The sequence below is a fragment of the Malus sylvestris genome, chromosome 12 (assembly GCF_916048215.2).
Source record: "Malus sylvestris chromosome 12, drMalSylv7.2, whole genome shotgun sequence".
NCBI lineage: Eukaryota > Viridiplantae > Streptophyta > Magnoliopsida > Rosales > Rosaceae > Malus > Malus sylvestris.
In genome coordinates this window covers 22,846,019-22,863,541 of record NC_062271.1, presented here as the reverse complement: position 1 = coordinate 22,863,541, position 17,523 = coordinate 22,846,019, and the positions used below count along the sequence as shown (strand labels likewise).

The 17,523-nt window shown below is 37.0% G+C and overlaps 1 protein-coding gene across 1 annotated transcript; it reads left to right on the top strand.

The window, feature by feature from the left end:
* The first annotated feature begins 14,292 nt into the window (after positions 1–14,292).
* On the top strand, positions 14,293–16,762 carry LOC126594584 (protein OCTOPUS-like). The gene has a single exon (XM_050260944.1). It carries the CDS (start codon positions 14,500–14,502, stop codon positions 16,603–16,605), a length of 2,106 nt encoding a protein of 701 aa, XP_050116901.1. The 5' UTR covers positions 14,293–14,499; the 3' UTR covers positions 16,606–16,762.
* The last annotated feature ends 761 nt before the right edge of the window (positions 16,763–17,523 follow it).

The following is a 17,523-nucleotide window of genomic DNA, read 5'->3' as shown; positions in this document are numbered from 1 at the left end:
CTGAAATGGATGAGAAGCGGGAGAGAAAACAATCAAGTAAACGGATTTGATGGGTCAGGTAATGGGCCCAGGGCACAAATACCGAGTGGCCCAATTTTGTGGATCTACATTTTTGGGTTAATACTTTTTGGGCTGAACCTTGGAGACTTTACCGCCAATAATTATTTTGAACTCACGATTTCCTCTAATATAGTAGAGAGCAGAGATTGCGTATGATTATACCAAATAATCATTTTCTACTCGAATATGTAGGTCTGTTCTTTCACGTCGCCATAAATTTGTTTATGTTTGCTTACTTGGAAATGAGGAAAGTGATTAATTGGTGAATTCAATATACAGAAGAGAGTGGATGATTATGAATTCAACTAGCGTCCATCATTCAATCTAATTTCTAATTGTTTAGATATTGGATGACGAATTGTAACGTAGGACATATGAGAGGTCGAGAAGTAGAATATATCTTATACCATTTCGGGTAAATAAACATATCATGTATTAGGCCCCTTACAGCCCAATTTAAAAAATTACTTTGAAGACTTAGAAAAAATTTGTGTTAAATCTATCCCTAAAAGGTTTAGGGAACTTTAATGAAAAACACCCGGTACTATTCACTTTAACGAAAAACCACATTTTTACATTAAAAAGTCAATCATGTTACTATTCACTTTACCCTTTATTTTGTCCTTATCATTAAAACTCAAAGTTTTCAAGCCCTTTTCATTAGTTTTCCTCTAAAAGAAATGTAAAAAGTCTTCCAAAAAAAAAAAAAAGAGTGGAAAATTGGGGATCTTTTCTGTTTGAACTCTGTCTTTTAAGAACATCCTTTCCATCCAATCACAATTCCTCAGCCTCTTTCTACTTTTACCACTAAAAAGGACAAAGGGTAAAAAAGCAAAGACCTTCTTTTCTTTTTTATCCACATCCCCTTCCCCCTTGAAGGGGTAAAAAAGTGATGATATTCATGCAATTTATATAATAAAATATACTACAAGTTCTTTTTTATGTGTGTAAATTTCAAGACTTTGCACACACCAAATATCTATATTTTGGATTAGATAAATGTTACAGAGACTCTTTCAAAGTATGGTTTTTTATATAATGTCATCTTATAGTTTAACGTCAATTTTCGTGTAAATATTAGACATTATGTTAGAAAAATGAGGTAGCAGAAAGTCTCATTTTTGACTCTCCTATACATTTCTCTTTGGATTATTTGTAAATTCCTAAGAGAAGAGGTGGTAGTGTATGTAGAGAAATGCTAAATTCTCTCAAAAGTGAGATTCTTCGTGGATTTTCTATCCTATTATGTTTTGGTATAATATTTTATAACGTTGTCACGAAAATTAACGTTCTATAAAGTAACAGAAAATCCATAAAGAATCTCACTTTCAAAAAAACTCCTTCACCTTTTCATGTAGTTATGCGTTCACAATAAAACTTGTCTAATCATATACTCCTTTCCATGGCAATTTTAGAGACCACATAGACATAAATCTTTGCAAAAATTTATTTACGACATGACCAAAAAAAAAAGTAAAACGAGTAGTGGACCGTTGGTTCGAGATCTTTCGGTCGGAAAGATGCCATGTGGAGTGATTAGCGGCACAAATGCAGATATTGATCATGCAAATATTTTGAGAATATATGTAATTATGTTTGTATAATAATCCATGATTATGTGGAGCAAAAATGTGAATGAAGTATGAGGAAGAAGGGAGGCAGGCAGGCATGTTGGGTCCAAGATGGAGGCTTTGTTTAAGTGAGCCGGATCTTTTTGTGAGGATGTTGGAGATCCTTCAATCATATCCTTTCATCGTACATCATACGATCCGTTTTTATCAAATACTGTTTATATTCAATTTAAATAAAAAATTGATAATAATTTCTGATATCACAATGTACGATGAACAAATCTAATTGAAGAATTCTAAAATCTTCACAGAAAAAATCTGACGAAAATCTTTCTGGTTTGTTTAAAGTGGATGATCAGACAAACTATATTTGTTTTTTTTTTATAACAAAAAAAAACCAAAAACAATATAAAAAAATGGGGAAAATCAAAAGCGTCTGATTTGTAAGTGGTGTGCGTATGCGTGTGGGGTAAAGGAGAACTCAATTAGATTGTCGCTTTGCAACCATTTTCCCTTTTGTAATCATGAGCATACCTTTTACCCTTTTCAATTTTCCACGATTAAATGTACACCGTGACATCTCTTTACTTAACAAGACTTGGACTCTATCATTAAATGAGGTAAAGCACTGGAAGCACTATAACTTGTTCAATCTTGTTCAACCAAGTGTACGAGATACCAATTTTAATATGGTTGTAAAAATAATAAGATGATGATATCTTCAAATTTTTATTAATTTTTATCATTTATTTTTCTTTAATTTATTTGATTCAATAATTGAAAGTTAAAAGAATGTGGTTAACGTGCGTGATGCTTCACATCGAAAAGAAAAAAACTAAAACGGAAATAGGCGGCCAAAACAACCAAGAAACTCATGTAACCAAAATCGATTATCATATATTATTCGAGTCCACGAAACTGAAAACAACCAAAGCTTCTGTCTAAACAATAAGCCTCAATCAAGAAACTATACCAACATGAGCTGAAGTCACATACTCGACGCATCTAACTAAGAAGAAGAAAACAATAAGCAAACATGAAGAGTATTCAGTCGATCTCTAGCAATCCAAACTGCGTTTATCAGACAAGGGCCATGTGGTTTGTTCTAAAAAATGAATTAGAATAACTTTTCATCATCTGACCTTTATTGAGTATTTCATTTTTATTAAACCTTGCCAAGCACATCTTTTAATAATCGAAAAAAAAATGTTTGAAGAGTGGGATGGGGACTCTCTAAATCTTGAGATTGTCGGATATTTTCTAAATTTAAAAATGCATTTAACAATTTTGTTGTATTACAAAAAATCTTACGTAACATTTCAAATTCAAGTTTTAGGCTCTCTTACAGATATTGTTTAAAAAATTTCCACCTAGCACCTCCTAAGCGCTAAGCGGCTAGCCATCATCCCGATTAATCTCTAGATGTTTGAAAATTAAGAAATAGCGTCTAGACCTGCTTAAACACCCATCTAGCCCGTCTAAGCACCTGCCTAGCTAGTCTAAGCGCCCGCCTAGCCAGTCTAAGTGCCCACTTAGGTCGCGACTATCACTCAGACAAAAAATTAATAGCTCTCATCATGCATTTTATTTTTTTAATAAATTTTAAGAGGCTTGTTAAATACTTTGATGAACACACATTATATTATGATTTCCCATATTTTCAATATGTTCCAATACTTTCGAATCTATAAATTATTCTATTTTTCAATTTATGTATCTCAATACAACTATATATTTTTAAGTATAAACAAACATTTATTTACGATTTATAATAAATTTACTTAAATTTACTTATTCTATCTAGGCACTAAGTCTCAGTTCACCACTTAACTAATGCCCAGAGTCTTATAGAACCTTGCTTAAAGATGATGTAATAAAACAGCATAATTGGATATAATGGCTTGCGCGCAACTAGTGGAATCTATGGGTGCGCGTGCATTTTTTATTGTGCATGTTTTATGTTTGCAATATTTGAGTAGGAGAGAGCTGTATTAAGCCGTTTGAGAATAATCAATAATAATGATTCAATGGGAAAGGTGCGTGCTTTATGACGCAGGGTAATGTCAACCCTACTTATCATTTCCCTTCTCTATCAAAAGCATAGTATTATCACACATTTATTTTACTTTTCATACACTTCTGTTAATTTTTTTCTATTAATTTTTTTCAATTCGTTTAACTCAATGGTAAAAAATTGAAAGGATTGTATGAGAAAAATGAGTGTAAATACCAAGATTGATCGTAACCACAACCCTAACCATAAAATTTTACAAGTTCGACCATGCATGGTGCGATGTAATAGATGCGTGATTTTTCAGTCTTTCGTGCGTTCGGATGTCTAATTGTGATCCAATTGCCATTTTGATCAATCCCAAGTATTATTTTGTCATTCTCAATCGACCATTACATGTTAATTTTCTGCTCAAAAATTAAGAATTGAAATCTAAAGTTTAAGCCGTAGGGTTTTTCTATCTCATGAGAAGCAACTTTGTTGAGGATGTGATAAAAAAAAAATTGATATGGAAGAGTCTGGTGAAGAAAGGTGCGACAAGAGCAATGAAATATATAACCTAAATGTCGACCGGTCAATGGCCGAAAGCAAGCCAAGTGACCAAAAACACATGCAAACGAAATCCAGACATTAATGTTCAGATGAGAGAATTCAGGTCAATATATGATAGAGGAAGAAGCATTATTTCATTATTACATTACAATTTGTGTCCTCTATACTATTTGGTTTTTGTTTTGAAACGCTTAAACATGCTCAAATATATCAGAAGACTGAGATTCTTTGGTTGTTTTTCAATTTAGAAAATGACAAAGTTATAAAGGAAGTAGGGAAAGCTCAATCTCACTGCATAAAGCATAAGCATCGGCCTTTGGGGAGACAAAACTATTAGTAATCTGACTACATAGAATCTTCAGTTCTTCTCAAAACTACAGAAAAAACAAACCCTAAAAAATTTGATGATCGATCCTGACCCTCCTAATGGATCTGTCTTTGCTCTTGCATGCTCGAACAGTTCTATTCAGACCATTTCCATGTCGCTATATACTGCAGAGAAAATAAAAATATGTATGAGACAATAGAACACTGACTCTGCGATGTTCAGAGAAAACCCTAGCTAGCTAATTACCCTCCAATAAGTAGATGTGTGAATCCGTACACATGCAAGTTGCAAAAATATAAGGCTTTTTATTCGAAAGATCTCTGAGATTCACATAATTTTTACATTGGTCTCTAATAATGAAAATCGATATAATTAGCCCTTGCATTTGTTCACTGTAAATCATTTTGTCCTTTCATGAAAAATCTGACAAAATTCTTGTTAAATTATCATGAGCGACCAAGTGACCACCTTTTAAAAGTTATTTTTGTCAAACCAACCACTCCACTTAACGAAGATATTAGCGATTTATCACGAAATAACCAAAATGATTTATGATGGACAAACTCATGAACCACTTTTATCAATTTTCATTGTCAAAGATGAAGGGGAGAATTATTCTAATCTCAAAAATCATTTTGGTTAAAAAGCCAAATATAATACTAACTTAGTGCAATGCATTATCAACATAATGGATCTGCTAGCCTTGGGAGGATCATGCAATGATTTCACACTAAACAAAAGGCATGGGATTAAAAATAGAGGTAAATTATGGTATGATTAACCTAATATAGTGGCATTTTAACTAATTAAGCTAGTGCTAATAAAAAGAAATTAATCATCAATCTATACCAACTAGTGTCTACGTCATCTAGTATGCTGGTGTCTAGTGTAACATCCCACATCGTCCAGGGGAGTGACCCTTAAATGTATATTCTCATCCCTACCTAGCACGAGGCATTTTGGAAGCTCACTGGCTTCGGGTTCCATCGGAACTCGGAAGTTAAGCGAGTTTGGGCTAGAGCAATCCCAGGATGGATGACCCCCTGGGAGTTCTCGTGTGAGTTCCTAGAAACAAAACCGTGAGGGTCTGGTCGGGGCCCAAAGCAGACAATATCGTACTACAGTGGTGGAGCGGGCCCGTGGAGTGATCCTTAAATGTATATTCTCATCCCTACCTAGCACGAGGCCTTTTGGGAGCTCACTGGCTTCGAATTCCGTAAAAACTCCGAAGTTAAGTGAGAAGGAGGTCAAAGCACTCCCAGGATGGGTGGCCCACTGGGAAGTTGCTTGTGAGTTCTCAAAAACAAAACGGTGAAGGAATGGTAAGCCCAAAGCAAGCGGACAATATCGTGCTACGGTGGTGGAACGGACCCTGGATGTGGTGGACCCGAATCGGGATGTGACATCTAGTAATTTTGATATTAAAAAAAATGTACTGATACGGTAAAGGCTCCCTCATCTCATCAATAAGAAAAATCAATTTGTAATTTGTGTGCATTTTATTTTTACATGTGATTGTCTATTTTCCACGTATATATATACTACATTGCGAACAACGTGTACATTGGAGAAGGACAACAAAATTAAGAAATGGTACGTTTTCAAAGTAGTCCAAAGAAATAATGCAAGCAACAATATATAGGCAATATACATAGACTAGACCTTACAATGATTTATTTGAGAAAGTAGTTTTCATTTAGGGACATATATTTTGTGGACTTGGATTGTCTGCCCTCCCATTTCGGTGCCATTCCCGTGTCCTCCTGTTTTGTGTGGTCACGGTTAAGCCACGTCAACATTTTATATTGTTTTTTTATAAAAATAATAAAACAAAAAGAAATAGTAATATAAAACGTTGACGTGGCTTAACCGTGACCACACAAACAAAAGGGCCCGAGGAGGGTATCGAAATGAGAGGGTAGACAATCCAAGTCCATATTTTGTGGGGACTATTATATTTATATATTTGTGGACTGTCACACAAATATACAAATCCATTCCAAGAAAATGATATGCAAATTGAAAACAATGGCCTTATATATCACACATGTTTTCTAGGTTGTGGGGCCACTGCATGCATGCCCGGGCCACATTAGGGTTGGAGAATTTTTGTCCCCAAATTAAAATCTCTGTTTTTTTTTTTTTTCAAACGATAAATTTTATTAGATTAGTTGTTAAATTAATCACTGACGGAATTTGAACCACGTCACTATCATGCAAGGGCTCAATACTTTTCCACCACTGTAATAAATGACCACTTGCCAAATTAAAATCTCTGTTATTGTTCTATATATGTGAGAAAAGATCCTCTTTGGATCTCTTCCACCAAGGTCACCGAATCAAGTGATCCGAGTCTTTGAAATTTCATCAAATGCCCAAAAATTATTATAGCTTTTAAAGAGTTAAAACAAGTGGACCGTTTGATGAAATTTCAAAAACTCAAATCACTTGATCCAGTGACCTTGATAGAAAAGATTCGGAAATGATCTCTTCTCTATACATGTTTCTCCCCACTAACTATTATAATTTGAAAAATATTGATATCTAGTTTGGATATGGAGAATTATGCATCTATCTGATGAGATCTACCAATAATATATATTCAACCAAACAAACAAAACTCTAGAAAGGCAAACCTTTTGACTAATGCGAGAGAGACAAACCCACGAACCCATTTGAGCTTAAATAATTGTTTTGTTATATATATTTGTTTTTTTTTTCTATATAACACTTATATATTTAAGTTACTTTATTAGAAAAGGAAAAAGTAAAGGTTGAGAAGACAGCCCAACACTTTACTCCACATTCCATGCACAAAATATAACGTTCGCACACTTTATATTATATATTTTGTTTTGCTTACATTTCTATAAGTTGCCACTTTATACAACGATTTATTGAAAAAATAATTTATCTATGAGATGTTTAGATTTGAATTTTAAAAATTACGAGTTCGATATTAATTTATTCTTCCTTCTTTAGTGTAAATTTATATTGCTCTCAACTAGTATAATTAGGATCTTTTAGGACTTTGTCAAAGGTCTCAGACCAAACAAAACAACTCATCTTATTATTCTCTGCACCCCACGTGCTTTTATATTTTTTTAATTTCTTGATATGGCCATAGCTTGCAATTCAATTCGTATTTTAACTTGATTTTTCATTATCAAATGATTTTAACCTTCTTTCACTTTGCGTAATTTTTATTTTTTCGCACTTAGATTAATTTATTTTCTTGCTATTTATTTGCTCGCAGTTTATCTTCTCTCATTGTGGTTCAACACAAATTTACTTTCTTGCATTATATTTTCTTACAACAGGAACATCTAACGTCATTACTTATCAATTCAATCCAATTGACTAGTTTGTTTGGGTTGATGCGATTAGCTTTCCCATCTCATCTCATATCACCATAATAATCACCAAACTTGCTTCCACCCATCCATTCACTCATCGTGTCCGCACGTGCAACACCCATCTCAACGCCTCATCAACCACTAAATCCATTTCATTTGACTTTCATAAAACAATGCCCATTTCACGCTTAGTAAAAGTCCTTGCATCCAAGGTACAAAGAATTTATGATCAAGACATGTTCCTTCCTCAGTGCTCAATCACATTAAAAGAAATCAAATCAAAACGCAACTAAAATTACCAACTTCTTTTTACTCGCTTGGCCTTAAGCAATGATTTGACACGCCCGCTCACAAATGAAGCCAATTTTGAGAACAACAACTACGAGTCAGTTAGATGGGACACGATGAGTTAAGAGAGCTTTTGTATATGTGGGCATGGTTCATGCACTCGGTACATAAGTTTTTGTCCTAAATACCATTTATAACAATATTATAACATGTGTATTACATTAAGGATAATGCTTGCGTTAGTATAAGGATAATGCTTATGTTCCATTTATGAAAGAACCTACTTGTTCCCCTATTTACGAGTAACCTATATTTATTGTACAAACATCATAATTGAAATTGTTCATTTCTTTATAATCCTCTAAAGATCATATTTATAAAATATTATTAAATTTGAACATTGTTTATCCATTACATGCATCAAACAAATAAATATTTCATCATGCGAATGCTATTTGTTATCGAAACCTCCCATTAATTTGTTTGATGCATAAGAATGATTAAAAATGTTTAAACTGAATATTTTTTTGAAAATATGATATTAGCTAATGATAAAAAATAAACCGTTTCGATTATAATGTTCATATGATAAAATTACATAAACGAGGTGATAAATAAGTTTATCCATATACTGACACCACCTGACAAATTGACGATCATGACAGAACCAATTATCGTAAATCCCCACACTACCACACTGTGTCACCATCCCACAAGGGCCACAACACCACCAAATCTCTCTCTCTCTCTCTCTCTCTCTCTCTCAAACATACTTGCTCCTTGGTTGCATGCATAGCGCTTGTGAAGTGAGTGCAACCGATGGAGGGTAGGTCTGCTGGCTAGGTACAATTGGCTCTATTAATTTTCAGCCGGCGGTTTATCTTCTGACTCAGCTGTGCTTGTAATAACTATGAGGATAATGGAAGTAAAAAAAAATTATAACGGTGAGAGGAAAATTTTTGTAACAGCTTATAAGAAGTTATATTTTATATTGCTAATTAGTTTTATAGTATAACTCAAACATTTTTATGGTGTCAACACAGGTTGGTCCACATCCAACGGCCACACCTGCTTCATGTGACTCAATTTGTGTTGTTTATATGTTTGGCTTGAAATTTTGCCACACGTGAGGAGACGTGTGAGAATGTAGAGGTAAAAAAATCTCACATTAGTGAAGGAAAAACCTTGCAAAGGCTTATAAGAAGTTTAACTATTTTTTTATACCACCAATTAGTTTTATGAGGAAACACCAACATCTTCAATAACTTGTGGGGTCTCAACGCTCAGTTTGACTAATGTAAATGTAAAAGCATTATCAAGGGTAATACTCTATTATCAATATAAATCAAATTATATCAACTAGACAAATGCTTTGCTAGACTGTGAATCTAAATAGTACGCTGAATTTAATATTTCTCTAATTAGATATTTTTTGAGAGAGGTTGTCTTTTCTCTTATTAAATTTTTTCGAAAGAGGTTGTCCAACATAATGTGTTAGATTGTAAATTTAAACTGCACACTGAAACATACAAGAATCAAATAATCAACAATTCGGATATATTATGCTTATGTTGGATTCCTGGGTTTTAAAATGATCATACGAGTCTCAAAATTAACTTTGAATATTATAAGATCGTAAACAATATATACGAGTGTAAAGCATTCACAATTTATTCTTTTTCATGAGCAATTAAAGTCTGTACAACCACGTATTGCATCAATCAGCGATCAAACCTTCGACTCGACTGGGGTCGATTCTTTTTTCCTTTTACAACATTCTCCACTATACACCAGCACAGTATATTACTCGGTACCCAATATAATATGGTCCTACAGTACTGCATGTTACGGAAGCACCTCATGTGACCTTTTCAGGGAGAACTCTCTACATTCATGTTTTTTTTTTGGGAAACCTCTACATTCATGTTTAACCCATTTTTTGATAGTGTAGAATATATTAGAATATCGTTCGAGCAAAAAATAATAATTTTCATGTTAAGCACAATCTGCATGCAGATTAACTTAATCTTGTCAAAGTGCAAAACAAAATAGATGACCAAACTGTTCGTGCATGTACCTAAAAGAATGGATATATAAAAAGATTTTGGAAGGTGATGATATCTGGTTTGAATCACAAGTAAATTATTGGAAAAGCAGATAAATTGCCCTTTTGGAGAAAATGGATAGGGAACCGAAGGCTCTCACCAATGTGGGAACGCAAGTCCATTTTTGTGTTAGATGAGAGTGAGAGGGAAACTCTCTGAGAATCTATGTGTGCAGCAGCAGGCAGCAGGCAGAGGCAGAGGTACAGGCAGGCAAACATTAGGGCACGAATATATGCAAAGCCTTTTGCCAAGCATATAAAGGCAGGCCAAGCTAAAGCCAACCCTAGCTTAAGTGCCCATTTCTTTACACAAATGCAGAAAGATATGTAGGACGTCATATTCTGAATAAAAGATGCATGCATTCTCTCATCAATTAATGGAATGTGGCCAAAGCTTATTTAATTTTAGAGAGAGGACACAATTAATACCAAATTTTGTTCTAAAACCCTATCACACGCGTGGTTACGTGTTTTAACTTTTTTAAATGATATTTTATGATTAGTTTAAGATATTGTCACCTTGGCACCCTCATTTATTTGGCCGGTTGACATTTGGTGGGAAAGTTATGTTTTGTGTCTCTTTGAATGTTTTGATTTTTTATGGGACTTGACTTGCATGAAACGGAAGCCGCCAAATTTAGTAGTGGTGTCCAAAAATTTTATCATGTGTCACTACATACTTTAACCTTCTTGCTGAAAAAAAAAAAAAATTAGGTTTCACTATAAAATCGATTGACTATATATGGTGATCAGCCGTCTTTATAAGCTTTTGCAAGATTCCTTAATTTCTCGACTTGATATTTACACATCACACTTGCGAGTGACATAGAGCACATGCAATGTTAGACTTCACACCCAAACTAACTTACTCTAATATTAGGTAGAAAAATAAAATTCTACACCATGCATTATTTGATCTGAGACACTGTCATATTCATGTCACATTTCCCCGCCTTGATATTTGTTTAGGTGTGATCCGAGTCTCATTCTGTCTCCGTTTGTATGTTAGCGTGTGAGTATGACAAGTGAGATGAATTTGCAACAGGGTTTTTAGCTGTACTGTTTGGAGAGTGCAACCCATCATTTTGTTCGCTTTTGTTTAGTTTTTTGTTTGTTTGTTTGTTTAGAAAATGCCATGAGAATCCTCTCCACATCCTTTCTATGCAGAAACAAATAATCGTAGCCGTTCACATAAAATCACGCAGTTGAGATCACTCTTCCTCTTTCACATCTAAAAACTCTCTCTCACGCTGCGTCTCTATATATCTCCTCTCTCCTTCATCATACTAGGGTGAAATTTTGTCTCAATGCAGTTGATGCTAATACTCGAGAAATAGTGAGTGAAAGGGAAAGTTACAGATTCCCAACTTGAAAGATTTTCATGGAGGCTCCCTACGTCTGAGATGAGGGAGAGAGGGGGAGGGAGAGTATGAAGTGGTCTCATTCAAAGCCAAGAAGAAAGAATTTAATTTGAGCCGCACAATTTTACGTGAACGGATGAGATTATTTAATCCTTAGGGCGGGACAGAATTGATCCAAAGAGGACCTGAATCCAGAAAAATGAAACCAAGTGGGAAAGGAAAGCGAATGACAAACAGAGAATACGATCGATGGGAAGCCGAAAAACAAAAAGAACACAAAACAGGAAAAAGAAAAAGGAGGAAAAGAAAGAAAGAAAGCGAAATGTGAGAAAGAGAGCAACAGCAGGGCAGAGCGCTCTCTCTCGTTTTTGTGATGGCGTGGGTTTGCTTTTGCTTTTTCTCACTCGACAGGAATCTTTGAAAATCCAAAGCATTCTTACAAAATTCAATATAAAACAATATATCAAGAAAGAAAACACAAAGATTATTATTATTAGCCAAAAAGAAAGCCAAAAAGCCAAGCTATTTGGTTAATGCTGACTGGGTATTTGAGAAGTTTAGGGTTCTTCGGGTGACATTTTACAAAACGAATTTCGAATGACAGATAAAACTTTGCATTTCTACGATTTTATAACCTATCTAGTGGTTTAATCCGGTAATGATTTCTTTAAATAAAAAAACTGAAAACGTGTTTGATACCATATTCTAAAGTGTAAAAAATAATAAATTTAGAGTTTGGTAGTAATGTTTTTGTAATATATTTAAGATATTTGGCGGTGACGGTGGGTTATGTGTGGTGGCACGAGGAGAGGGCAATGGTGGTGCGACTGGTGGTAGCGTAGATGGTGATGGTGGCAGGGAGTGGTGGTGTGGAGGTAGCGATGATGATGTCAGAGGGTGGTTGTAACAATGGTGGTGAGGGGGTGGGTTGAAGGAAAGTATGGTGGGAGTGCCGGCGGCATAGATGGTGATGCTATGGTTGGGAGTGGTGGTGGTGATTGAAACACGATAGTGGTGGAGGGTGGTTGTGATAACAATGGGGGTGAGTGGTGTGACAACAATAAAGTTGGTGGTGGCAGCGACGACAATAGTAGCAAAATTGGTGTCATTACTAATGAAAACAATAACGGTTGAGGTGTTTGTTGTAATAACCATGATAAAATGGTCGCAACTTAAATGATTGTTTTCGTAATAAACATCACTAGTGATGTTTCATAAAACCTAAGCTAACTATTCAACATACATTTTACACTCTTTTAATTTGGCAAGTGGATATTATAATCTAGCTGTTACGAATACAAACTCAATCTTGCCACCAATGTGCATAGCAAGATTTAATATTTGATATTAAGTTCGGTGGTTCGAGGACATTGCAATTTCCGAATCTTGGCATGCAACTAATAATTTTGTCATACATGTTTACTTATTTACAATGCAAGAATTAAAATATTGAGAAAGTTATAAATAAAGTAAAGAATGAATTGGCATGAAATACCTAATACTTAATCACTTTAACTTTTTACTTTTCAAAATGCAATGTTGAAAAATAACTTACATTGTATATGTTCAACTTCTAATTACACCAAAGTCTTATGTGAAAAACTTTTATAATTTGTCTGTTGTAAAAATATAAGATGTAAGTTGGTGATAAGTAGTGGACCACTGATCCAAATCTCTAAAATATTAACATGATACCGGAAAGAGTTGTTGACCGTATTAAGAACTTTTTACAAAGTTTCTTATGTTAGTCTAAATGATGTGGTTGCAAGTTGAGAGTAATTTAAAATATTGTTTTCTTAAAGAAAAGTTAAAATCAAAGAAATTATTTTAAAATATTACATTGTTTATTTTAAAATATTGCATTGTTAAATAGGGGTCGAGAGTAAGAGAAAAACTTGTACCATTCATTATTATTTAGTGACAAGTTAAGTTCCAAACAAGTATTTCTTCAATAAATATGTAAATATGAAAATGGCAAATACTCATATTTGGCGTATCAAAACCAGGTCGAGAGTGGAAAAATAAACTTGTACCACTCAACATTATCGGATGACAAGTTAAGTTTAACACAAATTTTTCTTCGATAATAGATAAGTAAATATGAAAAGGTAGATATTCATGTTTGGCGTATCAAAATCAAATTGAGAATAAGAGAAAAACATGTACCACTCATTATTATCTAACGACAAGTAAAGACAAAATTTTCTTCGATAATAGATAAGTAAATATGAAAAGGTAGATATTCATGTTTGGTGTATCAAAATCAAATCAAGAGTAGGAGAAAAACTTGTACCACTCATCATTATCTAACTACAAGTGAAGTCCTTCACAAAATTTTCTTCGACATGGACAAGTAAACATGTAAATGTAAAATAATAAACATTCATATTTAGCATATTAAAACCAGGTCGATATTATTATTTAACAAGTAAATATGTAAATATAAAATAGTAGATATTCATATTTGGCTATCAAAACCGTAGTCCAAAGCCATCCAAAACAAGTTAAACAACCCACTTCCCAAACACAGCCCCTATATCCCCTTTTACTGACCTCGATTGAGGATTCAGTAGGCCCATAATTGTCTTTTCACCAGCGAGTGTCCCCAGAGAAAATTAATTAAAACCCCTCACAAAAAATAAAAAGTAAAAAAAAATAAATACACATTCAATTCATTTCATTTATTTTCCTTTTGTGCTTGTCACTCCCCATTCTCTCTCTCTCTCTCTCTCTCTCTCTCTCTCCCCTCTCACTGTCCGTTGGAGCCAATCAGAAACAGTCACACTCTTCTCCTTCTTCTCTACTTCACTCTCATAACATGAGCAGCAGCAGCAGAGTGGCCAACAACACAGAGCACCGCCACCGGTTATGAATCCCAGCGCAGAAGCAGCTGCACCGCCGCCGCCACCGCTTCAACCGTCGCAGCTGCCTCAGGCCCACAGACTTTCCACCTCCTGCGACCGCCACCCGGAAGAGCATTTCACGGGCTTCTGCCCCTCATGCCTCTGCGAACGCCTTGCCGTGTTGGAGCCTTCAACAAACTCTTCTTCCTCTTCCACTTCTCGAAAACCCCCTACTTCCTCCACCGCCGCCGCCGCTCTTAGGGCCATTTTCAAGCCCCCCATTGGCGGTGGTGGGGCCTCATCTTCCAATAAAAACCGACCCACCTCATTTTTCCCGGAGCTCCGACGAACCAAGTCTTTCTCTGCCTCTAAAAACGAGGGCTTCTCCGGCGTGTTTGAGCCGCAGAGGAAGTCTTGCGACGTTAGGGTTCGGAACACTCTCTGGACACTCTTTCACCAGGACGACGGACGGAATCCTAACAAGAAGGAAGCACCACCTACTGACGCTGAGGTTGAGACCCGAAATTTGGGTGGGTCTTCTTCCAGCTTTCGAGGTCCGGTCTTCGAGTCCAAGGAGGAAGACGAAGACGAAGACGAAGAGGACGAAAATCAGTGCAGCGGCGGCGAAGACTTTGGAATTGAAATTTGCGAGGAAACAATTGTCGCCAATGTGACAGAAGACAAAGTTCCAGAAATCGTAGAGGAGGAGGAAGAAGAATTTCAACCACCGCAACCAGTCACGGAACAATTCGAAGAAGAGGGCTTGAAGCCCATGAAAGATCATATAGATCTTGATTCACAGACGAAGAAGCGAGACCTGAAGGAGATTGCGGGCAGCTTCTGGTCAGCAGCTTCAGTTTTCAGCAAAAAATTACAGAAATGGAGGCAGAAGCAGAAGCTGAAGAAGCGGCGGAACGGCTGCGGATCGGCCACATTGCCGGTGGAGAAGCCAATCGGGAGACAGTTCAGAGAAACCCAGTCGGAGATCGCCGATTACGGCTTCGGCCGGCGTTCCTGCGACACGGATCCGAGGTTTTCGCTTGACGCGGGTCGGATGTCGCTCGACGCGGGTCGGATGTCGTTCGACGACCCGAGATACTCCTTTGACGAGCCTCGGGCCTCGTGGGACGGGTACCTCATCGGAAGGACGTTTCCGAGAATGCCCACGATGCTCTCGGTGGTGGAGGACGCTCCGGTGATCCACGTGGCGAGTTGCGACGCTCAAATTCCGGTTGAGGAGCCGCCCATGAATTCCATTGAGGAAGAGACGGTTCCGGGCGGGTCGGCCCAGACCCGGGACTATTATTTGGACTCGTCGTCTCGCCGGAGGAAGAGCCTCGACCGGTCCAACTCCATTAGGAAGACTGCGGAGGCGGTGGTGGCGGATATTGATGAGAGGAAGTCGGTTTCGAATGCCAATGCCAATGCCAAGGTGTCGCCCACGACTGTTCCGGATAACAGAGATTTGAGGGAATTTTACAACTCGAATTCTTTGAGGGATGACTGCTCGGAGACCTTTGAAACGGGGTCGTTTCGGGGCGGCGGTGATTCGGCATCGGTGGTGGGAAATGGAGAGAGGAATAAAGGGTGTAAAAAGTCTTGGAGGTGGAGCAAGGCGTGGAATATATGGAGTTTTATACACAGGAGGGTTGGGAACAAAGATGAGGATGACGATAGGTATAGCAGTGTTAGAGCAAACGGGGTGGAGCGGTCTTTTTCGGAGTCGTGGCCGGAGCTCAGAGGCAGCGGTGGTGGCGAGAGGAATGGGGAAGCCAAGGGCTTTAATCCTAAGCTTATGAGGAGTAATAGTAGTGCTAGTTGGAGGAATGGTTCTCATGGGTATGGCGGTTTTGGTGGCGGTGCATTCGGGAGCATGAGGAAGAGCAATGGCAGCGTTCCTGTGGTCGAGGCAAACGGGTTTGGAAATGGGAACGGCGGAAGGAAGAAGAAAGACGATCAGGTTGTGCTGGAACGGAACCGGAGCGCGAGGTATTCCCCGAACCATATTGACAACGGATTGCTGAGGTTTTACTTGACGCCGATGAGGAGCAGCTGGAGGAGCGGCGGAGTCGGGAAAAGCAGGTCCAGCCATGCTCATTCGATTGCCAGAAGCGTACTGAGATTGTACTGAAAGATGAATGAATGAAATGAGGTGTTGTTTCTTGTGTAAGGGTTTAAAGTTCATGTTGTTCATTTGCTGCATTTCTTGTGTAAAACCACACATCGCCTAATGCATTCTTGTTGGTTGGTGGGATAAAAAAAAAATGAAATTTTCCTTCTCTTTTTCATGTGATTAGTGATTTACTTGCTTCAATTACTGAAATAACAATTACGGTGATTTTCTTTCGTCTCAAATCATACTTAATTAGTGTCGATTCATTTTTCCATCCCCTTGTGTGCCCAATTTGTAAATTTCGGATATAATGCAATCGGATATATCACGTGATGTGAGAGATAGAGAGACAGATGTATCTGCGGAGATGGGCGAGAATCTCCGACAGAGAAGGGATGTGCCTGCCTGCCTTAGGATCCAATATTTGCTCCTTTTGCTTCTTGTCTTGAGCATAATTGGCTCATTGGGGAAGATTGAGCCTTTGAGTCCTGAGGAGTTCGCAGAATCTGTTTCCCTGAGTTCTTCGGCATCTTATACATTATACAAAAAACAGTAACAACGTCAGCAGAGGGCCTCATTCTCCTAGTTTTGCTATTTGTTTCAGAAAAACTTGATTTTCTTCTGCTGTGGCCCATACAGTAGTAGACTCCGTCCCCATTGAGCGGGAAATCACTTACTTACAGCGGCGTTTTAGGTCAATGCTACAATGTGAAGTGTTTTAATTTTTTCACGTTGTTTTATTCGTCTGGCATCATGGCGATGCAAGGTGCAAAGTTTCTCTTCCATTGTTAGATGGAATGCGGAAAACCATCATTGTGAAGTGGAGGACTTACCTAATACGCCTTTGTTGTATCTCAAACCATTGGCCAGTGCGAAAATTTAAATACATTGTAGCACATCGTTGGTTTGAGATACCGGCATAGTGTCATCCGGATG